Genomic DNA, 26,835 nt, shown 5'->3' with positions numbered 1-26,835 from the left:
GCATCTCGCCTGAGGGTGTTCCCTCTGCAGTCCCCAAGGACCCCCTGCCCAGGTGATCCCTCGTCACACATCCGCCACCCGGGTTGGGATCTAAGGGCGATGGTTCTTCACTGGCCACCTGAACAAAGGATCTCGGGGGTCTTTCCATCAGAAGACCCTCTGGTTTCTCACAGACTGCAGAAGAGCATTTGAAGATTTCCTAATCTTTGGGGAAGATGTGCTGGCAGGTTTCCCAGCAGAGAAACTGTACGGAGGACAGAACAAAGAGCAGGAAGAGTGTTGGTAAGTGTTGGCATTTGAACTTGGGTGCAGGGTGGGGGTAGCCAAGGAAAGAAAAAAAGGAATTTTTAAAGAGAGACTGATGGGATGACTGACCGTCTTCAATGTTTGAGTAATGGGAAAAGGAAGAGGGATGTGGTGCTAATGCAGCCTCTGTGATATTGTATGTTGGCTCTAGACAGCAACAAAGAACAAAGAGTTTGTAATAAACATTGCTTAACTGCTTTTAATTAATCAACAGCACACGTCAATCACTAGCTACAGCCCAGTGGGTCCCACTTGAAAATAAAAGCCTAAGAAGGGCTCCGTGTGGGAAAGGCAAAACCCTGGAGAATAACCCTTTCATTGGGAATGTACCCACTTAATGATTTAAGAGACTACAACCCTTAAAAAATGTATTTTTCCATTTCTGGTAGGGCTGCTTTTCCGTGCTGTGAATGTCATTTCTGGATCATTAGTATTCTTAAATAGCACCAGTGGTAGAGGTGTACTAAAATAAAGTAGTGTAAATAGGACTCTGAAGGGAGAGAGGGTAGGCAGGAGCATGGCGCAACGTGAGTCAAAGGGGTGGAGGCCGGTTGACAACCAATTGGGTGGAAGGGGCAAAAGAAGGAGGTCCCGCGTATTGCTTTCCATTTTTTCTCTCTGTCAGTAATTGGGACCATTTACTTACCACCTTTGCGAAAAGAATTGCCTACAGGAAAGAAAAAGCACATCTACATGCTGATCTTAAACCCACTGGAACCTGTAATGAACACCTCTCTGTACAGATGCTGCTTCAATATGAGTGTAAAACTAGAACAACATAATTTACATGAATAAAATGTGGTAAATGTATTCCCAAGTCTGGGTCCAAAGAGTGAAAATCATGTATCTCCTCCAACAGAAGACGGGGATGAAAAGTCTGTGCGCCTCCACAGACCAAAGGTTCTATCTCAGGATATATCACGTCAGCCCCAAGGATGTATGTATCTGAAGATGATGCAAAGAATTTCAAGCTGAATTTGTTACACTACCGGAAGTCCCCAAAAATTCCTGTGTACAGCTTTGACATAATTACTTTTCTTATCTCAAGAAACCAATCAGTTTTGAGGCACCTTTGGTCTGGAGTCCGAAGAAGAAACGGAGATATCCTCCCTTGAAAAACCTTGCGAGAAAATGTAAATAGTCTCCAAAAGAGTCTGTATTATTGCTAGTACACCGGAGAAAGACCTGGTTGCTAAAACTCACCCGAGAAGGAGGTTGTCTTTGATCGATTTCAAACAATTGACGACTGTCGAGCAATTATTTAAGAAAGGCAAAAGTCGCTAAACAACAATATCATGTCGAAACAGCCTTCTCGTACTCTATCCCAAAATCATAATACAGCAATCCTTTCAAAGTAACTTTTCTTACATCGCCAACAAGCGTAAAGCGCACCCAATAATGGAATGGGATGAAGACTGGAGAGTCGATAGACGGAGGGTGGTCGCAGAAATGAAAAAAGAAAATCAAAATAAAAGACAAAAGATAGACTCCAACTATTGCATTCTTCTAGAGCGAACATCGCAAGTTGATGATGGACTAATTTTAAATAGATATAATGTCCTGCAATTATTTCATCATATTCCTCAATTAACTGCAATATTATCCACGAACATCAAAACAGTGGAATTTATCAAAGAAACGACATTCGATAGTGTTACTTCATGTTTATTCCAGAACAATATGTGATATCATCCTAAATGCAAAATCTGATATAAACCAATTAGGTTTTGATGTAAGAGAAATTCAGCCTTAGACCAAATATGCTAATGCGTCAGCAATAGAGTAGATGAGGAAGCCGAAGAAGATGTCAGAAAAAAAGAGATCTGACAGTAGTATGTCAGATGATGAAACATCACCTAAAGAACATCACCTTTGCATGTGACTCCAGAAATTCTACAGTGTCCAGAAGTATTGAAAGCTCAGAGAACAAAAAGAGCAGAATTGGGGCCTCGAACTGGCTGCCTGAAGCCCTTCATTCCAAAAGAAAAGTTAACATTTAGAGGACGTTGGACCTAAATTAATACAGATGGGCTCTTGGAATACACGCGGCTTTGCCCACCTGTTTCAGAACATCTTGACTTCATTAAAAACCTTAGATATTATATGCCTGCAAGAGACTTGGCTTCTATCTCCACCATGTGTTGAGGGATATGAAATGGCAATAAATCCAGCCATTAAAAAACTGAAGGGTCGTCCGATGTTGGGCCCAATCACTTTTGTTAAAAGATAAACGGGCTGCGTATATTGAGTTTAGTCAACCCCTCACCTTACATACAAATGACCATCATTGAATGTCAACATCAATCATCAAAAATAAAAGAAAAAATACAAATAATTAACATATATCGGCAGCATGCTGCGATGGGGGAGCAAGTCTTTCTTGACAAGGTGTGCGACTTGATTGACGACGTTATGACAACTGAATTAAATTGTAACATAATTCTCTGTGGGGGCTTAAATATGGATTGTGTGTCCTTGGAATCGGAAAAAAAGAGCAATCCAAAAAGGAAAGCGACAGATGCGATTAGAACAGAATGGTTAGAAGAAATGGAAATTAGAAATATCCATCTTATGAACGGGAACACCGAAGTTGACAAGCCTCCTAAGGCAATCTGGAAAAGAGATGATCAGCAATCTATTCTGGACCACTTCTACTCTTCGAAACACCTCACAGGTAAAGTCGGCAATCTGAGTGCCATCAACATGTCGCACTGCGATCACAATTTAGTCAAACTCACCTTTACAGGAGAAACTAATCTCCCCGCTGCAACATGGAACCACTCCGTGAACGTTGTACCAAGTCGAAACAGACTAAGAATGAACAGCACAAACATTGAAAACATCACAGAAGCTCTTGCAAAATCAAATACAGAAAACAATGCCAAATTGATTACTGCCCCCTCCTACAACAGTACATTCAAAGAACTAAATGTTCAACAAAACTAAGACTTCAAAGAGTACATGCATACGATCCCGAAATTGCCATTAAAAAAGAGAACTACAAAGAAATACAAGATCCCTAATGCAAAGTGGGAACATGAATTATCACAGAGAAAAAATAACATTAAGAATGAGATCCAAAAATTGACTCAGGTTCCATAAAATGATAGTCGAACAGCGAGATGCAGAACTGATGCTGAGGAGCATGGCGCAAAAAAAAACTCGGGATTTTTGGGTACTAATTAACAACATTGAGGCCCCCTCAGCAAGCTAGTCAACGCAATATGGTAAAAGAGGTTCAATGCATTGCTCATTATACAACTCTATTGAAAAGGCAAGAATTGTTCTCACCATTGTGACATGATGGTTCCAAATCCTGGAACTTCGATATCAATGAAGATGATATCTTGGAAAACATTCGAAAAATCAGTTCATCTAGGGCACCTGGCCCCAACGGGTTAACAAACCAGTTGTTAAAGCAAAACCCTGAAGAGTGGGCTACATTTTGAGCTAACCTGTTCAAGAACATACATAAAGAAAGCAAGACCCCAATATCATGGAAAAGTTCCATCATAGTGCCGATATTTAAAAAGAGCATAAGATCTGCACCCATTAACTACCGGCCGATAGCGCTCTTAGATGTGGTAGGGAAAATGTTTGCCACCCAACTATTAAACCAGTTAACGATCTGGATTAAATCCGAAGGAATATCAGATTCCCACCAAACAGGGTTTGTAAAAGGCGTTGGATGTGGGTTAAACTTACTAATGCCCAATATCTTAAAAATGGAAACCATCAAGAAGGGAAGAAAAATCTACCTCGTATTTGTGGACATAGCCCACGCCTTTGACTCAATAAATCGAGAGCTACTGTGGGCAAAGCTAATTAAGTGGAAATGTCCACCAAGCCTCATGACGCCAATTAAAGAACTGTACTCCGATACTCAAATCAGAATTCGCTTAGACCAAAATGGCTCACTTTCTGCTCAGATAAGAACATATTGTGGTGTTATACAGGGGTGTCCACTGGGTTCTACACTGTTTAACTTGTTTATATCTGATGTCGCTACTGCGTTGGGAGATGTTCAGTCCTTTCCTCCCAAAATAAATAGAAACCACTTGAGCTGGATGCTTTACGCAGACGACATAGTCCTATTGGACCCAACCCTGCAGCGAAGGGTAGCAGCCTTAAAAGCTTATACTGACAACAGTGATCTAGAAATAAATGCGGCGAAAACTGAAATCCTGGTTATGAAAAATTTTAAAGGCTCCAAAAGGAACTATAAAGAGAAATTCTGTTGGAAACTAGGCCAAGACCAAATTAAATGCGCATGGCGGTCAACCTACTTGGGAGTGCTAATTAACTCCAACGTCAACGACAAGCCCATGGTCTGGAAAATCAAATCGAAATGTAAAGCGTTAACTGCCCAAGGAGTGGCCATAGATTGAAAATTCGGCAAGTTTCCAATGAAGTCAATCATTAACTTTTACAAATCTAAAGTTATACCGGCCTTGATTCATGGTGCAGAAACAATACTGGGATGCTCTTACGCGACATGGTCGCAGTGCGAAAACATCTTTTGGAGAAAAATACTTTACCTCCCAAAGGGCACGCCGACAGCTTGTATTTATTACTAGCTAGGCATCACATCAATCAACCAACGCAAGAGTAATTTGGAATACCTTATCCTTATATAGGAAAGTAAGCAGTGAAAATTGCCTGCTCAGTTCCAAATCCTGAACACGCCGTTGACTGTCAATGATGAATCAGCCCTGAATAAGTGGGAACAATTATGTGAAAAAAAATATTGACCAACTACACACCAACAAGGAAGTCCTGTTAAACAAACCAAATGCTGTAAAAAAGAAACTTTGGTTGCAGGACCGGATTGAAACTATGGACCAAAGATCAAAGGTGAATGCAGCGTAATGCTCCAGAATCCAGGGCACTCAACAAGGTGTCGAAATACATGGAAATATTCCCTTGCAAGGGTCAGAGAACACTATTCTTGAAGTTTTGTTTGAATCTTTTTCATACAAAAGAAATATGGAACCTAAGAAAAGGGAAAAGTCCTGAGAACGACACAAGATGCCGTTTGTGTGACGACGAAAACGAGACACTGAAACAGCTAGTGCTATTTTGTAGAGGCCTAAGAATATTGAGAACTAACCATCTAGGGCCGGAACTTGCAAATAGTCCATCTGTTTGGAGGAGAGGATTGGTGGCTAGCCTTGTCGGAAGACAAAGACGATAAACTGACATTTGCCCTGACATTCTACCTTGACAAATTGAACGAGAAGCTGATGAGTAAAGAATAATTAGTAGAACATAAAACCTGCCGATTGGAATATTAAGTTTAATTAGCAAGTAACTATATACATAAGTTGATAATATGACTAGTCTGTATGCTGTTTCCTAGCTCCTGATCGCTACTGCCCTTAAAAATTGCAGGACTCCGCGGAGCGGCCACTGAGTCAGGACGCAGATTCTTTGGGTCTTTGGGCTCTGCGGGGTCTAGGACTTGGGGCACGAAGAAGCTTCAGTACTTCTGCGGCTATAAGTGTCAACAGCAGTACTAGATTTCAAATAAGTGGCGGAGCGACATGATCGTGCAGGTTGCCGCCCCAACCACGATTACATTAAACCCTGACCAACGACTGATGGGATAAAGGTCTGAAGCGATCAACAATGAAGCCAGTCACAATATAGAACAGAGTCGACGCCGTCGGCTGATAAACAGAGAGTTATCCGGATAACCGTCGGCTGATAAACAGAGAGTTATCCGGATAACTGCCTGGTTACATCACGTATGTCTGTCAACAATGAAGCCAGTCACAATATAGAACAGAGTCGACGCCGTCGGCTGATAAACAGAGAGTTATCCGGAAACATAACGCAGTAACCCAGACAGAACTGCCCGGTTTCCTCCCTCACATATCCTTGGAAAGTAAGCAGCAAGGCATTCTAATCAGTACAGCAGGTGCCAGCTAGTCTCGGAAACACAGTAGAAATGCTAAAAGCGAACATTAAATGACTTGAATTATGCTCTTCTATGCTCTTCTTTGCGGCCCCCCTTTCCTGAGCACTGTAGAGCTCTGGGGAGCAAGTTGACCGCCAGCACACAAATAGAAACCAGGAGATAGCAAGGCCTGGAATGTGTCTCTCCCCCTACGCACAGCTTGCTTGCAGAAACAGAAGCATTGTGTGCTTTAAACCAAAGACTTATGTCTGTAAGCTCACAAAATTGCAAACTGTTGCTAAATGAATGTTTGAAGGTGTCATACTCGTTACCATTGTCAATCATCGTGCCCAGTTCAAAGGAAATGTATTAGGGGCGGTATTGAATCGGTCACTACTGATAGTAAGATACTTGCTTTGTATATATGTAACAGTTGTACGTTTTGCTCTGGCTCTTGCGTCCCCCGGGGTTTGGAAACACATGTCGCGGGACGTTGGACACAGTTGGCGAACTGAGACTATCTGCTTTGCAATAAACCCTAGATTTTGGGCATACAAGCTTGTGTCTGGCGTATCAGTTTGTGTGTGGTGATTGTGCCTTGTTTCCATACTCGAGGGTCCCTCAGGGGCCCCTTCAAGATGGTGCCCGAATAGGGACCCTCCCCCACTTGTTCCATCGTGTACGTTGTAAGGTAAGGAAGGCAGAGAGAAAGGCGAGGACGGGACGATCGAGCCGGGATCAAGAGGTGTTTGGGGCGCCCCTGCAAAAGCGATGAGACTTGGCATAGGCAAACCATAAAACAGGAGGATCTTCGGTGGCCGAATCATGGGAGTTTTGAGATGACAAGAATAGATAATTTGGAGAAGGTGTTGATGAAAAAGAAAACACACCCTGCAGCATTTGATATCCTTAGGGACTGGACAAGGGAAGCTATGCTTTGCTGCAGTAGTAGAGAGAAACATGCGCGCAGGCATAAGTCAAAAGCAGAAAGAGTGAAAGAAAAGAAGGAGGAGGAGTGGAATGATAGTTTGAGAAAGTCAAATAGATGCGATCAGTTGAGTATAGAAAAGATATACCCACAACGAGAGTTGCATTCATCAGACAAATTGATAAATAAAATATTAACTGATACAAAGCGAGGCCCAAGGGGAGAGACTAAAAAGACAGCGTCAGTAACTATTGCTCAGCCCCCTCCAGTTGCTCATCCCCTCCCAACAGACCAAATCCCAGCACAGCCACAGACCGCACAGTCTGCACCTCCCATTAGCCAGTCAGCGCCGCAACAGTCATTTCCCGTTCACGTTGTTCCATCTGCACCTCCCTCCCTAGAGATCGTTTCTGTCCCATCTGCCCCTCCTGTGATTGAACTTGAACTAGTTGAAACAGAAGAAGGGGCCGGACAAAGTGGATGTGCGAGAGTGACCCGTAGTGCGATCAGCAAGGAGAGAAAGCGAGAGTTGCAAGAACAGGCCGAAATGTATATAAACAGGAATGATGCAACGTCAGCACTAGCTTCGATGTATGACTTCAGAAGGAGCAATGAAAGACAGGTAGTGTTGGAATGCATGGGGGAATATTTAGTGGCGAGATGGAAACAGTTAATTGGAAAGCTACCGCCGCAACGATTGTTGGATTTGAATGCATTAGCACGTTATAGAGGGAGAGATTAAGAAATAAGGGAACATGTAGACCGACTTTTTGAACTTAAGAATGAACTTGATGATGAATATGCTGAAATGTTTGCCACACCATGGTATAGGAGCCCTATATACAGTGGCAATATTTGACGTTGTCAAGACAGACAGGCGATAGACTAAAGGTATGTATACGAGAGGCGTTGAAATGGATTTCAGATCCTAGTATCCCCACAATGGAAATACATGAAATGTTTGATGAATACCCCTTGTCAAGGAGGATAGAAGCACTACGAACAATGGTTGAGGTGCTACTCCAGCAAGTGGCGGGGCACAATAGAGGGAGAGGAAATGCACAAGGCAGAAGTAATTTGAACATGCATGGCCTCTGGGATTGAATCATTGTGCTATTGCAGGGAGGAAGGTCACTGGTGAGCGCAATGTCCACATCTGCAAAACAGAAATGGGTATGGCCAGAGAAGACAGCATAGGGGACATCCAGAAACTAATGGGCAAAACAAAAATAGCATGCAACAGCACCAGAATGGTCAAGGGAATGGTACTCAAAATCAGAACCAAGCTCAGAATCAAACTTCTACTCAGAATCAGAGCCATCAAAACTTGTAAAATGTAAACAGATTGAGGGGCGGGAACATTTTTGACACCCAATCAAACGCGTATTATAATAACAGCAGCGATTACACATCGGATGATGTGTTGTTTCCCCAATAGGACAGCCCAAGACAGGGGTCGGAACCAGTGTCTATTCCCGTGAATCAGAAAGGACCCTACGTGGAAATGAAAGTCGGGAATGGAGAGCATAGCTTTCTCCTAGATACGGGGGCACAAAAGTGCTCAATAGATCATACTTGGTTCCAGAAATACCACTGTCAGGGCAAAGAAATAGTTCAATAGGCTTCGCAGGCACCCCAGTGATTAATCCCGTGACATTAGGCCCATTCACTGAATATTGTCCATTTCTCTTAACAGAGAATTGAGGGGAGAATCTTTTGGGGTTAAATCTGTTGATAAAACTGAGTACAGTTATCCACTGTACGCCAGATGGAGTATTTTTGACAATTTCACCACAAAATGTACCGGTGTCTGAATTTGAGTCCAAACCTTTGCAGGGAGAATTGCGTGAAGTGCCAAATTGTATATGGGCGATGAATGACAATGATGTGGGATGCTTGAAGATAGAGCCAGTGAAAATTGCCCTGAAAGAAGGAATGACGTTACCGCGTATTCCACGGTATAAAATCTCAGAAGAAGGAGAGAAAGGATTGAAAAGTATTGTTTCTGATTTGGTAAAATTGGGAGTGATTGAGGAGATTACAGGCAGTACTTGTAACAGTCCCATTCTTCTGGTGTATACGAAAGGAGGTAATGAGGTACCGTATCGTTTCATAATTGATCTGCGTGCATTAAACAAGGTAGTAAATCCTCAATTCCCATTGGTTCCAGATGTCACCACAATTTTGACAATGATTCCTGCCTCGGCTGAGTACTTTAGTGTTATTGACTTGAAGAATGCGTTCTTCAGCATTCCAGTACACAAGGAAAGTAGATATTTGTTCGCCTTCACACTAGGAGGACGATCATTCACATTCACACGCATTCCACAAGGCTACACAGAGAGTCTGAGTATTTACAGCACAGCATTGAAAGAACAACTAGATATGCTAGAATTACCGGCAGGTTGCGCATTGTTACAGTATATAGATGATTTATTGATCGCTGCAGACACAGATGAGATTTGTAAAAAGAGTACAGTGTTGTTATTGATCCATTTAGCAGCGAATGGCCATAAAGCAAGCTTAAAGAAATTCCAATATTGTCGAAAGGAGGTGACTTATTTGGGTTACCTACTTTCGAGAGAAGTGAGAAGACTGACGCCAAAAAGAATAGAGAGCATTTCTGGTATGCCTATTCCAAAGACACAGAAAGGAGTCAGAGCCATAAATGGCATGGCTTCATATTTTCGGCAGTGGATTGTAAACTTTGCATTGATTGTGAAGCCAATGGTGGAGTTGACAAAGAAGGACGTTGTGATGCCTGTGCAGTGGAATGAAGAATGTCAGAGAGCATTTGATCTGCTCAAAACTGCATTGTGTTCTGCTCCAGTTTTGGGCACACCAAATTATGAAAAGGTTTTCAGATTGTTTGTACACGAGAGTGAAGGTTGTGCGTTGTCCGTTTTGACACAGGAACAAGGTGGAAGAAATAGGCCATGCAGCTTTTTTTTTCCACGCTGGACCCTATACCGCGCACTACCAAGATGTTTGCGAGCTGTTGCAGCGGCTGCTGCGTCAGTGAAACAAACCGAAGGAATGGTATTGGGGCACACCTTAATTATAATGGTGCCACATGCCATAGACGTTCTACTAAATAGAACACAGACGCAACACCTCACCTCTGCTAGATTGACTAGATATGAAATTGTCATTTTTGTGTCACACATCCAAATTATGAGGTGTAGCGCTTTGAATCCTACAGAATTAATGCCACTTCCCACGGAAGAACTCGGTGAGAATGATACACCTCCCCATGATTGCTTAATGGTTACTGAGGAAGAAACGAAGGGGAGAATTGATTTAAGAGAAACCCCACAAAAAGAGCCCGATGGAGAACTGTTTTGGGACGGCTCCTGTTTTAAAATACCTGATGGCACATCAACTGCTGCCCATGCTATCACCACGTTAAAGAGTATTGTAGAGAGTAAAATAATCCCCTGCAACTCTGCACACGAGGCAGAGATAATAGCCTTGACCAGAGCCTGTGAGATTTCTGAGAATCTGAGTGTAAACATATATACTGACAGCCAGTAAGCCTTTGGCGTGGTTCATAACTTTGGCCGACTTTGGGCTGACAGCTGTTACTTGACATTGCATGGGGCCAGAATTCAACATGGCCCTTTGATTGTACGATTGCTGTCTGCACTCACATGTCCGAAGCGCCTAGCAATAGTGAAATGTGAGGCGCATAAAAAAGTAACATGCAAAATGGAAGAAGGAAACGCATTTGCAGACAGGATCGTGAAACAAACTGCCACTGACTTCAATACCAGAATGTTAACAGCACAGTCGGAAGAAGTGCCCTGCATGATAGAGAATGGAATTGCTACTGTCAAAGAAATGCAGGCAGAAGCCACTGCAGATGAAATACAAGGGTGGGCTGAGGGTTCTGCTGAATTAGATCTAGAGGGTTGCTGGGTAGACAAGAAGAGTAGAAATTGGATGTTGCCCAACTCCTATGTAACTGTAATGGTCGTGATGGCCCACAGCCCTACTCATATTTGTGCCAGAAAAATAGTCCAGCATCTAGCCACAGTATGGGAGAACACGCACATAAGGAAAAATGCCGAGAGGAGGGTTCAGAATTGTATCACGTGCCTACAACACAATGTGGGGAAGGGAACGGTGACTCCAACAGGCAGTTTTGGCCCTCCCTCTATGCCTTTTGAGGTAATCCATTTTGATTTCATAGAGATGGAGGGATGCAAAAACTTGAAGTATGTCCTAGTAGTTATATGTGCATTCAGTAAATGGCTGTAAGCAAATCCATTAAAAGACTGTACCGCCATGAGCACTACAAAAGTAATGTTGAAGGAGTACTTCTCCCGTTTTGGTCTGCCCAGTGTCATATGGTCAGATAACGGTCGCATTTTGTGGGCGCGGTAATATTGCAGATTTGCGCAGGCCTCCAGATCGATAAGCAATTCCATTGTTATAGACACCTCATGAGTGCCGGTCTTATTGAATGCCACAACGGCATCCTGAAAGCCAAAATAAGCAATATCTGTGCAAGGAACAAGGTAAATTGGGTAGACGCATTACCAATAGCGTTACTGTGTATGCGTACATCTGTGCAGGCAAGAACTGGGCTCTCCCCACCGGCGAATGTTTGGTGTACACCACAGCCAGAAACGATTGAGGGAGCTAGTATACCGTGTGCTCAGCATTTATTGTAATCTTTTAATACATAATTGCGTTTTGATTCATCAGCAGGTGCAGGGGGCATTACCAATCCGGTATACTGGTCCGGGGCATTCACTGGAACCCGGAGACTGGGTACTAGTTAAAAACTTTGAAAGGAAGACATCGCTTGCACCAAGGTGGCGTGGACCCTACTTGATCCTCTTGACCCCGCAGACTGCAATCCGAGTGGATGGGAGGAAAGCCTGGATTCATGCCACGCGTGCTAAAAAGGTCCCGTCACCATCTGAAAAACTGCCTGATCGAGACGACCAGAAAGAGAAAGCGGTCCCAGAAACGAAAGAGATGGTTGCCAGTTCTTTGCCACAAAATCTGTCTGATCCTGAAATAAAGCCTGAAAAGATTGCTATTGTTGCGCCACAGCCTGAAACGAAATCTGCATCATCACTTGGGCGCCCGCCATCATCTGTCATTGCGCCACAAGCTGACTCCGAGCTTGAGTCTGGAAGTGCATCTGCACTATTCATTGATCACACAATACCAGGAGCAAGGCGGTATAATATGCGGAACAGAAAGGAGTGATCAAATCTTCATTTCTTTTGATCTTTTTGTTGCCTCTGTTTCCTATCACGGATGAAGTAGGAACCGGAGGCCTAGAGGAGAGCGGTGTGAGGGTTGTGCAAATCGGACAGCCCAAAAAGCGAGGCTCCTCGGTGCTAAAAAAATAAATCCATGTGCAGATCACCCCTTGGGGACGAGAGGGGCTCACATGGTACGAAGGCAATTGATAACTGCTCTGGAGTTCTTTGAGCAATGTGCAAACGCACAGAGATCTTGCCCAACGTATAGCAATCCAGACTGCTAAGAACTGGCAGAATAGACTGTGGAAAATTACCAAACTTATTGACATTCGAACGAGTGCAACGAGAAAAGATATTCACGTCAAACATTGCTGAAGAAGAAGAATCGAGAGAGAAGAATGCCGGAACCAGCTTTTGCCCCCTGCTGCACCACTGCTGATAATGAGTTAAATATAGCGTATAGAAGGTTACAAAAAGGAAATTGTCGGAAAAATGGTATGCTGATCTTAACGATAATAATGTGCATAATGAGTATATTAGCACCAATAATTACAGTATTGGTGTTATGGTACTTGGAAGAAATACACCCATTAGAAGTGCTCTTGCCTGTTAGAAACATTTCCACTACTGAAAGCCCGGTTCATGTGATTACTTACACCTTCTCCCCAATGGAAGAAAGACACAGGGAAGGATATGGAAATAACACATTACTGCTAATAATGAATATGACACACTCGATATTAAGAAAAAATTATTGTTGGGTCTGTGCCCACTTGCCGCAGCATGGTGGTAAAGGAACTGGTTGGTATGTGCATCCCCTGCCATTGAGTTCTGCATGTTACACTTCTTTGAGTGCATTATATTATGGGAAATGGAACGAAAGTGAAACTGGTCAACTGGACAGAACAAACATGAATGAATTCAAAGAAATCATTATGAAACCAGTAGGTTGTTCCATATTCCACAAAGCACGATTGATTACACCAGTAATGATGCCACAAGATAGGTTGTCTTTGCCATATAAATCATCTGTGATCACATTCCAGATGAACCCCGAAGGAATTATAGATACAGTGCCCCCCTGCTATACAGTAAATTACAGTCCACGATCCGTCCCTTTTTGCCTAAGGAAGAAGGGTTCTTATTCGGTGGGAACATTCACTAGATGCATGAATATAGCAGTTCTTGATAAGGAGGTAGAGCCAATTTATGTAGGAGATCATGTTTATTTTATATGTGGAGAAAAAACATATCCATGGTTACCTAGAAACTGGGGAGGTACTTGTTACTTAGGATTCCTATTCCCTGGGGTATTCCTCTCAAGAACAGCAGACATAGCCAAATTGGCCAGACCAAGACCCCGACGTAATAAGGAAGGATGTTTGATCGTAGAGGATATAGCGAAATCATTCATACCATTTTGGGGTCAGGCAATAAGCTCTTATAATGTAAGACGACTGTCCAGAATATTAGAGGAAACAATAAATGGAACGACAGATATATTATATGATATGACCTTAGAGGAATAAAATTGCACGTTTTAAGCTCTGACCTTCACCCTCCTGAAGGAAGTTGGGAATTAAACATATGTTCCTGGTTCTGGGAAGTATTACGATCATGGGGATGGAAATTATTTGCGATCCTACTAGCAGTGCTAGGAATATTCATGACATGTTTCTGCTGCATACACTGCTTACCTATAATATGCACTGAAATAAGCGAGGGATGTGTACAGATGATGGAAAGGAAAAACACTACTAAAACAAACACTTATGGTAATGATGAATTGAAGACAGTAAAAGAATTCATGGCAATCGATATTGTTGGCAATGAAGAGGAGACCAGTAGTGTGCAAGATTCAGAATCTGATTCAGATACTTGGTCAGGAGAGGATGCAATGTATGGATGAGGCATTTGGCATACGGCCAAAAGGAGTATTTGTTAGTCCAGAAAAAGTAGACATCCCTCGATCGTAAGGCAATGTATTTTGTTGGCCGAAGACCAACCGCCTCATGTGTTTAGTATTAGAAATATGTAGCCATAAGCTTGACTGAAGTGCAGCCATTTTTAAGGTGACTGAAATCGCCATTTTGTTTTCTCTAACGGTTGCCTTTTGCCTTCTGTTAAAACTGCTTTGCTGAAATATTATTCTGCTTCACTAGTGCATAACGCAAGGCCGCGAGAGACATGTTGAAACATAACGCAGTAACCCAGACAGAACTGCCCGGTCTCCTCCCTCACACATCCTTGGAAAGTAAGCAGCAAGGCATTCTAATCAGTACAGCAGGTGCCAGCTAGTCTCGGAAACACAGTAGAAATGCTAGAAGCGAACATTAAATGACTTGAATTATGCTCTTCTTTGCGGCCCCCCTTTCCGGAGCCCTTTAGAGCTCTGGGGAGCAAGTTGACCGCCAGCACACAAATAGAAACCAGGACATAGCAAGGCCTGGAATGTGCCTCTCCCCTACGCACAGCTTGCTTACAGAAACAGAAGCATTGTGTTCTTTAAAACAAAGACTTATGTCTGTAGGCTCACAAAATTGCAAACTGTTGCTAAATGAATGTTTGAAGGTGTCATACTCGTCACCATTGTCAATCATCGTGCCCAGTTCAAAGGAAGTAAGATGTTTGCTTTGTATATATGTAACAGTTGTACGTTTTGCTCTGGCTCTTGCGTCCCCCAGGTTTGGAGACACACGTCGCGGGAAGTGGGACCCAGTTGGCCAACTGAGACTATTTGCTTTGCAATAAACCCTAGATTTTGGGAATACAACCTCGTGTCTGGTGTATCAGTTTGTGTGTGGTGATTGTGCTTTGTTTCCATACGCGAGGGTCCCTCAGAGGCCCCTTCATGTCAGGATACCATATTGAGCCTGACAGTATGGTTACCCCCACCGGCCCCTGCAAACACGTCAGCGCACAAAGACTCGATCAACATCAGACACCTCATCCCACCCCAAATATCATCAAAATAGGAACTAAACTCGCCCCGGCATACACGCCTACAACCCGGGACGCTAAAGAAAAGAGTTGCAGACCCAACAGTGAAGGTGAGTGAAATTACCTCTTCTGGTGACTTGCCATTTGGGGAAGTGTTTGAGCAGAGCAGCCAGAGGGAGGCAGGGAGTCTATCGCTGGCAACTGATTCCGAGGCAACACACGTGGTCGTTAGCAAACAACAACACGAAAGTGAAGAAATACAGGTCCCAGAATTCCCTGAATCTGAACTGGGAGACTTGTGGAGCAGGAGCCCTCAGACCCTCCCGTCCGCGGAGGTCCCCTTGAACTCAAAAATAGAACCAGGCCAGCGAAATAATATACTGCAGATACATATGACATCTGGGTTGAATATACATGACCGTTAGCACGCAGCATCACACAAATCCTCTACGATAGATATGTCACAAAAAGATAAAGCCAAAATGGCAAAAAATGTTGGCAAAAAATCTATGGTCGGCGATTACATTCTGAAGCAATGCTGCTGCCTTCCAATCATTCAATCAATCCGCGGACGGCAATACTTTCACTGGACATTACGGAAATTGAAACATTGATGAAAAATCAAGAGAAAAGAAGGGACGTTTTTGGCCGTCCATGTGATATATGGAATGTGGATACACAGAGTATGTCAACATCGTTAACTACAAGACCAATTGCCAAGTCGCAGAAGGACATGTACAACACTCCGAGATACAAGGTGACGAGTACTTCAATATCAGAGACAAGGAATTTTGACCGATGGGATGCACAAACAGAGGTGAATAGAAGAATCGACGGGACAGCTGCCAAAAAATGCCAATGCGAAACACCACAAGGTTGCCAACGAGATCCAATCCCAACAACAATTATAGATCTGCAGAATATGCGCATAGCAACATCAACACAAGCAATTATCCCATTCCTCAAACTACAAGAAGCTAATATTGAGATGCTCAAAGATCAGGCGACCTTGTTGGCACTCATTCACTCCAAGCAAATTCATATTGAAGCATTCATGAGCAAAATTCAAGATCGCCTAAACTCTGAAGCAGAAGCAAGTGCAATGTGGTAGATGAGGCAATTTGACATCGCCAGGAACGACCGGGCAGAAAAAACCCAGATGACAACTGCGCTAATAGGAATGATGACTGCAGAAAACAGACAAAATGGACCCTTGAATATTATGAGAAATAAAAATAACGAAGAAAAACAAAGAACCACTCAGGAAGGAAATCTCACACCTTACAAGGGATCTGTATATATACCCATTGAGGTGCCTAACAGCGAAAACACAATTAAGAAGTCCAGCGCTAAATGCTTACCTGGAAACCCGACCCAACTATATTATCGACTCGGCTGACGAGCCTGCACACAAGACCAATGCCTCAACGTCACAAGGGGCAAACAAAGACCTGAAGAACCCAGGTCTCACTGCGATAACAACAAAAGGGTCAGAGAACTTTCAGATTTTCACCCAAAAGACCAATAAAAACCCAACAAAACAGAAACAAGAACTGGCTAAAAAAGCCAAATAAAGGTAAAAGTGGTACAGAGCGTTCTTGAGAAACCTCTCCATACCACAGATGGCCACTCTGATACCACAACCAAAAAGAGATCTATTCTTCGAACAAAGAAAGCAAAGGGACACTAAGCTGCCTAATAAGTCTCATAACCGATCTACTGATGTCCAACTGGAAGGAAATCAAACTGAGGAACAAAAACACAACTAGATTTGATGATGAATATGTCAGTACATATCGATGATGACCCTGCGACCTCCGGTGAAGATCACTCATGTGTGAATGAGTCCTCTTTAATAATCATCGACCAATACGAGAAGGGCCTTACGGTACAGTCTATAATTATTGATCTGTCATGCGAGGACATATCTGATACCAATCTGGATTATAATTCAAGTGTACAGACGCAAGTTTTCAACATAACAACTGACAATGAAATTTCAGTAACCGATATGCGAGGCCCTCACAGACTGGGAAGAAATGAGGAAATTAATGGCTCCAGTTACGGAAGGTATGAGGGAGACCTGAAACTGCCGTTGTTCATTGACCCTCGTAGACAAACCGAAACAGAATGAAACTGGGAAAAATTGAACCATGTAACAATGGCCTCATACTAAATAGAACTAATGTTCTCTGTTTGTTCCACGTAATCCCACAGCTTAAATGCATAAAATCAGAAGATATTATACGGGGTCCAGTTTATCGATGACCAAACGCTGGACATAGTATGGATAGAATTCCAAGCTAGAAAAACAATGAACCTGACGATGGATATGGAGAAGCAATTTCGGCATTTAGGATTTACCTCTCCAATAGATGCGCGAGGCCCTCACAGACTGGGAAGAAATGAGGAAATTAATGGCTCCAGTTACGGAAGGTATGAGGGAGACCTGAAACTGCCGTTGTTCATTGACCCTCGTAGACAAACCGAAACAGAATGAAACTGGGAAAAATTGAACCATGTAACAATGGCCTCATACTAAATAGAACTAATGTTCTCTGTTTGTTCCACGTAATCCCACAGCTTAAATGCATAAAATCAGAAGATATTATACGGGGTCCAGTTTATCGATGACCAAACGCTGGACATAGTATGGATAGAATTCCAAGCTAGAAAAACAATGAACCTGACGATGGATATGGAGAAGCAATTTCGGCATTTAGGATTTACCTCTCCAATAGATGGAGACAGACGTTTCAGAGGACCTGAGAAATACAAGGAGCCAGACCAAGAACTAGAACATTTACCAAATCAGCCAAAAGCAAGCACACGTAACACCAAGCTGTCAGAAGCAAGGTCATTAGAAACTCGTAGCTTCCATCCTAGAAGTAATAGTAGTGATAGGCGCATCCATATGCCACAATCGTACATTACGAAGCACTTTTTCTGGAGGGATACAGAAAACATAAATACGCAGAGGAGTGTCCAAAATAATCACCATCTGTAACAATCACTCATACCTGAGAAAGTGCTTACCACCCTATGTTCATAGAATTTCTGTGGACATGCTCACCTTTTTCAATCGAAGACACATGACCATGACAAACATCAGATAATTTGTCTCCAAGAGACCTGGATTTTCAACCAACCAGTGTGCGACGGATACATCACATACATGAAACCGGCGATCCAAAGCAAAAAGGACGGCCCTCCTCTGGGCTGCTGACCATGATCAAAGTTGACGCAAGCTTGGAAACTGTGGAATCAACAAATCTGAATCCCTGGCCACAAATAACCATTATCCAAAAGCCCAGTACAGTCCACAAAGGGAAAACGACTGGGAGTCTACATCTCAGATGAAAAAGCTAGGCATCATGAACCTGTATTGGAATCCGACCGCAATAAACAACAAATTATTCATAGACACCGTTGTTTCGGCGATGGACCAAGCATGCGAGAAATTCGCTCATATTGAATTCATAATATGTGGTGACTTAAATTTCCATCTTTTTGATCCCGATGGATTAATACTCGACCATGATACTTTACCGGCCAGAGTCCAACTATGGAAAAAAGAAACAGCTAACAGAAATCTGTGTCGTTCCGATAATTTGGATAATAAAACTGGTCGACCAAAACCAACATGGTCCCAAGGCAAATCGAACCGCCATAATTGACTATATATACACCTCTGTTGGAATAAAAGAAAAAATCCACAAAACAGTCAACATGTACTCAACGAATAGTGACCATCATATTCTGATGCTTTCATTTCATGGACCAGCGTAGGTCCCTCAAAGTCTAAAACCGCCCTTCCGGTTTTCGAAATTAACATTGGCATGAATAGACTGAGAATCTGTCAGCAGCAAATGGAAAAGTTAATAGAAACATATCCGAATTCGCATCTTGAAGGAATCGCGAAAATGAACTATGAGTGGATACTGCGTCCATTTAGACAGCCACCAAACCTTGCGAAAAGAGTAAGAAAGAACCAGGCCCACAGATTTAATCCGCAAGTAGCAGAAAAAAAAGGAACTCCATAGGAAGCTAAAATGAATAACTAAACGGAATCATGAAGATAAATATTTACATATGAGATCGGAAAAACAGCGCTGTAAAAACTGGCTGAAAACAACAAGAATGATGCTTAAACAATATGATGTGGAAAACATAATAAAAGCATTAAAAAACAGTAATTCAAGAGACTGAGGATTTAGTAAATTCCATAAATCAAATCGAAAAGATCAGCTGATTCCAGATGTCCCAGAGACACGCTGGATTGAACATTTCTCTGAATTATATAAAGAAAGGACCCAATGCAAAGATCGACGGCTGGTCAAGCACATAAAGAAATGGTCAATTGCTTGTGACCGTGGCACATTCTGACAGCAATTAATAACTTGAATGCATCACGAGCACCCGGGCCTGATGGGCTTTCTAACGATATCATAAAACGCAACCCCGGAGATATGGGCAGACCTTTGCGGCCAAATATTCAAGCTAATTGATGAAACTAATAACATCCCCAGGATGTGGAAATTTGCTTTCCTGATACCCATCTATAAGCAGGGCGAGACGAAGGAACCTGGGTTCTATCGGCCCATAACTCTTCTAGATCCGTTAGGGAAGATTTTTGCCACCTTTCTGCTGAAAAAATGGACAGCGTGGGCCAGGAAGACGCAAAGACAAGCCGTAAAACAAATGGGATTTGTGAAAAAGGCTGGCACAAACATCAACTTAATTCTTCTGAATCTAGTGAAACAAGAAGCAATAAGGAAGAAAACACAGGTCTATGCAGCCTTAATTGACCTGCAGTTAGCCTTTGACATGGTAAAAAGGCCAAACTGTGTAACAAACTGACTCAGTGGGGATGCCCCCAAGACATCCTCGAACCAATAAAACAACTATATTCCAACACAACCATAAAAATCAGAATGTCAAAAGAGTACTAACAGACTTGATCGAAACATGGAATGGCCTGAAACAGGGGTATCCACTTGCTGCGACCTTATGTAATCTATTTACATCAGATTTTGAGGAATTCACCAAGATGTCAACAGCGAACCCCCCAAACCTCAACGCTACTCCGCCCTTGTGCATAATGTATACCAATGATATAGTAATGATGGATGAAACCCCGCAAGGGCTTCAAATAAGTCTGACAAAGTTGGAAGATTATATGAAAATCAATGAGCTAAAGATCAACACGCTAAAAACAAAAATCACGACCCTGACTCATGACTATACCACCAAAAGGAAACCACAGGCTTTCTTTCTTGAAGGAAAAACACGTGCACAAGTAAAAATAATGAAATATCTCTGCACTTGGCTCAATCAGTGAAGAGTGAAAAAAGAACGGGTGGAGTACCTCAAATCTGAGGCTCATTCCCTAGTCCGATAAGGTCCGTTTCTACACCATAAATTTGGGACATTTTTCATGAAGCCTGTAATATCATTTTACTGACAGAAAGTGATGGCAACACTAACGTATGGAAGCAAAGCAATTATCAAATTAGAACGGCCAAATTGGCAATAATTCAAAGCCATATTCTGGCAAAAAGTCTTGCCACTACCAGCATCATATCCTATCCCTCGCATACGATATGAAATTGCCATTCAGTCCCTAGAGTCAATTGTAACTTGGAAACAGCTTGATTTTCATAGGAAAACGATCACTGATGAATACATACCCGCAATAGAAATATTGCGTCCCAGATCCATCTCTAGTAATGACACAGTCTTAAACGAATGGAAAAGCGTTGCAGATAGCAAAAGACAGGAGGCTGATATATCGATTGAAATGTTAACAAAACGTCCACAAGAAGCAATAAAGCAAATCACCCACAATGATTGTATTAAGAAGCTACACCTCAAAGCACAGTATCAATTATATCTACACTGCGAATGAGAGATAAGAGTGATTAATCAACTTTCCTACTAATGATTTTTCCAGCACAACAGATACGAGACTCCTTCTTGAGGCTTTGCCTCAATCTGTTGCCCACACGAGAAATTCTGGCAAAATCAAAACAAATCGTGATAACCCTACAGTTCTACCGTTTTTGCCAACAAGCAAAAGTGTGGAAAGCCTCCACCACATAATAATGGACTGTACGGCGCTGACGGAGAAGCAAAATGTATTTAGGGACATGTTTATGTGATCTAACAAACAGCTGGAACCAAAAGAACGATGGGCTCAGATCCTTTTTGGGAAATAACAAAAAACTGGTGATCACCATCATTCAGTTCTGGAATGATATCATGGAAGGGATGGAAGAGGAAAATACTTCAAAAATGAACATGAACAGAAAACAGAAGAATCACGAATATGTGAGTGACTGCAGTGCTCACATTTTCTGTTTTAGTAACAAATGAAACGTTTACAAATTAAACAATCATTTTAATAAAATAAAAAAATAAAAACATTAGTGGAACTCACTCACTTTGACCTCAGAATAGCACAGTATCCTTGCAAGTAAAGTAGCCCAAAAGTCGGTAGAAAAGAAGCTGAGGTAAACTTGCCAGTAATTCACAATCTTTACAGAAAAGGGAGAGTAAGGAAAGTCACTAATCGGAGAACGACTAAAAACCAAAGCAACAAACTGTACACTCAGGATTGGAATGCACATATTATTAATCTATTTTTTTTTAACGCCGGGGAGTAGTGTAATAGGCCTGCGGGGCCGTTAGAAACTAGGCGTATCAATTTATAGCAAAAAGCGAACCGTTCACGTACATACATGCAAAGACAAATGTACTTGAGTCCTATAGTCATAGCATATTTCAGTATATTTTTCCGTTAGTACATGTATGCAATAGGCCATTACCAACTAGCATCTGAGAAAATTGAGATATGAAATCGCAGCTAAACCGTGTAATCGTGTGCAAACAATGTAACATCTGACGGCTTATGTTTTATTTTAAAAAGCGATAAGATTTTAAACACATAAATTGCCGCTGACGACGAACGACAAAGAAAAATGGAGAAGGCAGCATGGTAACCGCTGCAGGGTCCTCCTCTAACCTATTCCCCCCCTCAACCCTCTGGGTAAGGGGAGGGAGGATCGGGGGGCGGAACGGTGCCAAAAGCACCCCGAAGCCCACGAAGAGCAAACAAAGGAAAGGGGCGGGGTAAGCCCTTTATAACGAGCAGGGTCCCACAGCAGGAAGCATCCAGCACCTGCAGTAGGACCCTGCACACCACCCGCCGTGAGGAAGGATTTTGTTTTCCACCCACCAACCCCACAAAAGGAAAGGAGGGCGACACCTGGACGTTGCTGTCGCAGGACGGTCAGGCTGGTATAAGGCGGTGTTTGGGCGACCAAGCACAAAAGACAGACTCCGGATGAGCCAGAAGGAACCCGGAATGGGTCTTCGCTCTTCCGGACCAGCGCCTCTTGGGAGCCTAACGGCAGGGGCGTCTGGTGGTAACATCAAAGGCTCAGCTTCCCCCAAAAAGAAACGGCGCACTCCCCACCCACGGACACTTGCATGGGCAGGATAGGCTCAGGCACAAAGGGTTGGGAGAGTTGAGCCTACTAAGGAAACTATACAATGGTATAAGGCAAAGCAAGTGAGGTCGGACACGGAGCAAGGGCCACATTTACAGACTGGAGTTCACAAAATGTGTACAATAATTATTTTGTTGTGGAAATAAAACTGCGGCCAAGTTTGCCATTTGAAACTACTACTGTCTCATGCCAATTCATTGCTTGTAAGAAAACAAGGTGCAGCGAAAGAGTGAGCTAAGGATAGCTAATTGGCTATGGGTGCAAATGCAGGGGTTATAAAGATGCTTAACATATCAATTCACCCTCACGTGGAGGGCATCCAGTGCTTTGGACTACTGCCACCCTCCCAACTAGCCAAACATGACTATTCTGCTTTAAAGTTTTTTGCGAAATTATTTGTTATGAGCCCTCACCAATGCTTTTGTGACCGTGGACCTGAACGCTGTTTGTTTTACTGAAGCTGTGATTTGTTGGGGGGAGCTGTTTCTCGCATGCCATGAATTTTCTTAGGGTTCTCTACAGCGGGATGCATATATTGCGAGAGTGGCTGTGTTCCTCTGGTGTGTACTGTGGCTGTTTGTATAGGAATTTTGTATTTTCGTGGCTGCGTTTCTATAGAAATTCCGTGTTTCTCAAAGGACGCAGTTGCTGAGGGCGGGAGGGTTTATGTTCTTCGGGGCATCATTTATTAATCAGAGAAAGCTTGCACTGTTTCTCCGCGAAACGATTGACGTTTTCTAGAGTATTGTTTATAATCAGGGTGTGTGCTGCGCCTCTCAAAAATCGATACTGCCCTTTTCGAGGGGAAGAGATGTACAATATTTGTCTATAGATATTCTCACCCGGATCTTGGCCATGTCCGTCCCTTATTGCAGTGTAGTGTCTAGTGCCCATTAGTGCAACGAGCCTAGCAACCGCGTCCTCCACTTCTACAAGTGGTTGCTATTAGAGGAACGGCCATAGCAATGAATGCTCGTCACGTGACTTGGATAACATGTTCCAGTTAATTTATGTCCTCGTGATCTGTTCTGTCACCTTCATTCCCACTACGTTCTACGAGCGGGAAGAAGTAGCAGTGTATGATATAGGTAGCGACTAGTTCCCATCGGAGAAAAGGACCATAGCAACGGCCCGCCCCTTCTTCTTCACGTGATCTCTGATGTCATCCGTTTGATTTCCGGAGCAGTGAAGGGGTTCCGGAGCACGTTCAGTGAGCGGGCTGGGGCTGAGCGGGAATTCTGAACGCTCTGGCTGCCTGTACAAGTGCAAGATCCTGCAGCCTTTGGCTTGCAGCGTTTGGGGTGTCCAAGACTACCGATTTCGATAGGGGGGCGGTAAATTACATTTATTCTAAAAATCATGCTCATCTATTCAACATGAAAGGTATGGAGGGCTAGGAAAAGGAACAGGGAGGCAGTGTATGATGGTGTTTAACTGATCAACAGGGGCTAATAGAGTGATTTAATGTTTCATGAGGGTGTGATTATTAGGATGGGTGGTTTTAGAGGTGGTTTGCTAGGGCTGTCTGCGTGTGATTCGGGATTGGCAAACAGGCATCTGTTGCAAGGGCGAAGGGGCATCTTGCTATTTGGAGGGAGGATGGGGCATTATGATATTGGACTAGAGGGAGGGATTGGGCATCTTGCTGGGGTCTGAATGGTTACTTAGGGGCATGCTGGTGTGGATCTGGCGGGATGGGGCACATTTGTGTGGATCTGGACAAAGGGGGCACTGGGAGAAAAAGGACATAGTGTGTGTCTGGGGCAGGGATAGGGACAGTGGTGTGGGTTTGGGAGGAGGGTTGGGGTACATTGGTGTGGGTCTGGGGAGGGATGGAAGATATGGGTGTGTTTCTGGAGTGAGAGATGGGGCACAGTGTGTCTGGAGGGTGGCATGCATCATCTAGGTATGGGTTGGGAAGTGGGATGGGGCATTTTGGTGTGGCTCTGGAGGGAGGTGGTGGGGGCACATGGGTGTGTTTCTGGAGGGAGAGATGGGGCACAGCGGGTCTGGAGGGTGGCATGGGTCATCTAGGTGTGGGTTAAGAAATTGGACGGGGCATCTTGGTGTGGCTCTGGAGGGAGGTGGTGGGGGCACAGCAGGTGTGGCTCTGGATGGAGGTGGTGGGGGCACATTGGTGTGGCTCTGGAGGGAGGTGGTGGGGCACCGCAGGTCTGGCGGGTGGCATGGTTCATCTAGGTGTGGGTTCCAAAATTGGACGGGGCATCTTGGTGTGGCTCTGGAGGGAGGTGGTGGGGGCACATTGCTGTGGCTCTGGAGGGAGGGATGGTGCGCATGGGTGTGTTTCTGGAGGGAGGGATTGGGGCACAGTGGGTCGGAGGGTGGCATGGGTAATCTAGGTGTGTGTTGGGAAGTGGGACGGTGGGGGCAGGCACGGCTGCCGGGCCATCTGGCCCAGGGAGTAGGCCCAGATGGCCCGAGTTGTGGTTGCCACGGCTGACTCCTGCATTTGTCTACAGTTGGCATGGAAGTGCCACCCTGCGGCCTCCAGGGTGGCTGTGGCGCAATTACCGGCTTTAGTTCAATGGCGTTTGTGGGTTGCACCCGGTCCTCGGGCAAGTATCAACCACGTGTGGTTAGGTCCAAGACGAGGTGCGTGTGTCAAGGAGCGCCCTGAGCGGGTCACTTTCCTCCGAGTAGGGGTAAATGCGCTTGCAGTGGATGGCCCTGAGTTCCACACTGTTTGTGGGTTAGTCCTGGAGGGAAAGGCTCTAATGTGGTGGGAGAAGCTCTGAGGGGGGGCCCGGCCAGAGCTCCAGGGAAAAAACGCCCCCGAACCCAATGGTAGTCGCAGGGAGCCCTGGTGGGGTTCCCATCGCTAACCACAGGGAAAAGCTCTAAAGGGGCCCTGCTAAAGCTCCAGGGTGGCTGGCAGGGGTTGGTTGGTCCTCGCCTTGGGCACATGTCTCACGTCTGGGTTGACTGTCCCCAAGCCCTGTGGTGATCGTGGGGAGCCCTGTCCCTCTCCGGAGGGTAAAGCTCTAATGTGGCGGGAGAAGCTCTAAGGCGGCCCGGGCTAGAGCTCCAGGGTGGCCGGGGCTGCTGCCCTCACTGGCCTTCGGTGCCAGCCTTGTGCGTGTGGGTCGAGTCCCCAAGCCTTGCGGCAGTCGTGGGGAGCCCTGGAGGGACAAGCTCTAAAGAGGACCTGCTAAAGCTCCAGGCTGGCTGGGGGATGCTGGTCCCCCCAAGCACCCAGCCTTGGGTACCTGTCTCACATGTGGGTCGACTGTCCCTCCCCGGAGCGATAAGCTCGAAGGTGGTTCAAAAACCTCTTATGTGGAGGGAGGGAGAAAAACTCTAAGGTGGCCTGGCCAGAGCTCGAGAATGACGATTGGTGCTGGCCCATGCCTTTGGGCACCTGCCGGTCCCCTGTCCTTTGTCAGGTGGGGGGCCAAAGGCCCTTCCCGTCCAGGCCCATTTGAATGCATTGACCTACCAGATGGCCGCTCTCTGAGCCCGGCCACCTGGTTATTGGCAAGGACCAAACGGCTGGGCTGCTCTGGATGGGCGTCGGTTTGACATTTTTCTCAAGTTGGTTCTATAAGGAGCCCGACGCTTTTGCTGAGAGGTCCCACTCTGTCGCTCTGGGTACACAGACGACAAAACTTAGTCGCCTTCCTCAGGATTACTATAGACTGGGTGAGAGGGACCTGTCTGCGCTCCTCTTGGTTCTCGCTGCCCAACCCGGGCTCCATGGTGAAACCCTGGGCCGGCCGGGGGGCATGCCCCACGCAATGCCCCAGCAGAAACTGGCCTGCTGGGGATGCTCTTCAGAGCACTCCATAGGATCGATTTCGTGCACTGTCCGTCTACGGTTGGACTGCTTGGCCATCCTCGGCTGTTTCAAGCAATTTGCTTCCACCTGCCTTGGGACCGTGTCAAGGGTGTGCTTCCCTCGGGGAGGGCCCCCTCGTGTGGGCGGCTCTAAAGCGAAGGCCAAGCAGCCTGGCAACTCCCCAGTGGTCATATCAGACGGGATCCCCTGGCAAGCCACAATGCGGCCCCTCC

At 44.5% G+C, this 26,835-nt stretch overlaps 1 protein-coding gene across 2 annotated transcripts in view; it reads right to left on the bottom strand.

Moving 5' to 3' along the window:
- The window catches only part of TTLL9 (tubulin tyrosine ligase like 9), a 208,509-nt gene extending 184,712 nt beyond the window's left edge, over nt 1-23,797 (bottom strand). For both annotated transcript variants that reach the window (XM_069651005.1, XM_069651006.1), the window contains exon 1: nt 23,649-23,797. In XM_069651005.1, the coding sequence (XP_069507106.1) occupies nt 23,649-23,663 (15 nt within the window). In that variant the 5' untranslated portion in view covers nt 23,664-23,797. The remainder of the gene's footprint in view (nt 1-23,648) is intronic.
- Nucleotides 23,798-26,835: the final 3,038 nt, after the last annotated feature.

The sequence above is a fragment of the Ambystoma mexicanum genome, chromosome 3p (genome assembly GCF_040938575.1).
Source record: "Ambystoma mexicanum isolate Mex_15411 chromosome 3p, UKY_AmexF1_1, whole genome shotgun sequence".
Taxonomy (NCBI): Eukaryota; Metazoa; Chordata; class Amphibia; order Caudata; family Ambystomatidae; genus Ambystoma; species Ambystoma mexicanum.
Note: the sequence above shows the minus strand (reverse complement) of the source record. Positions and strands in the feature narration are given on the sequence as shown.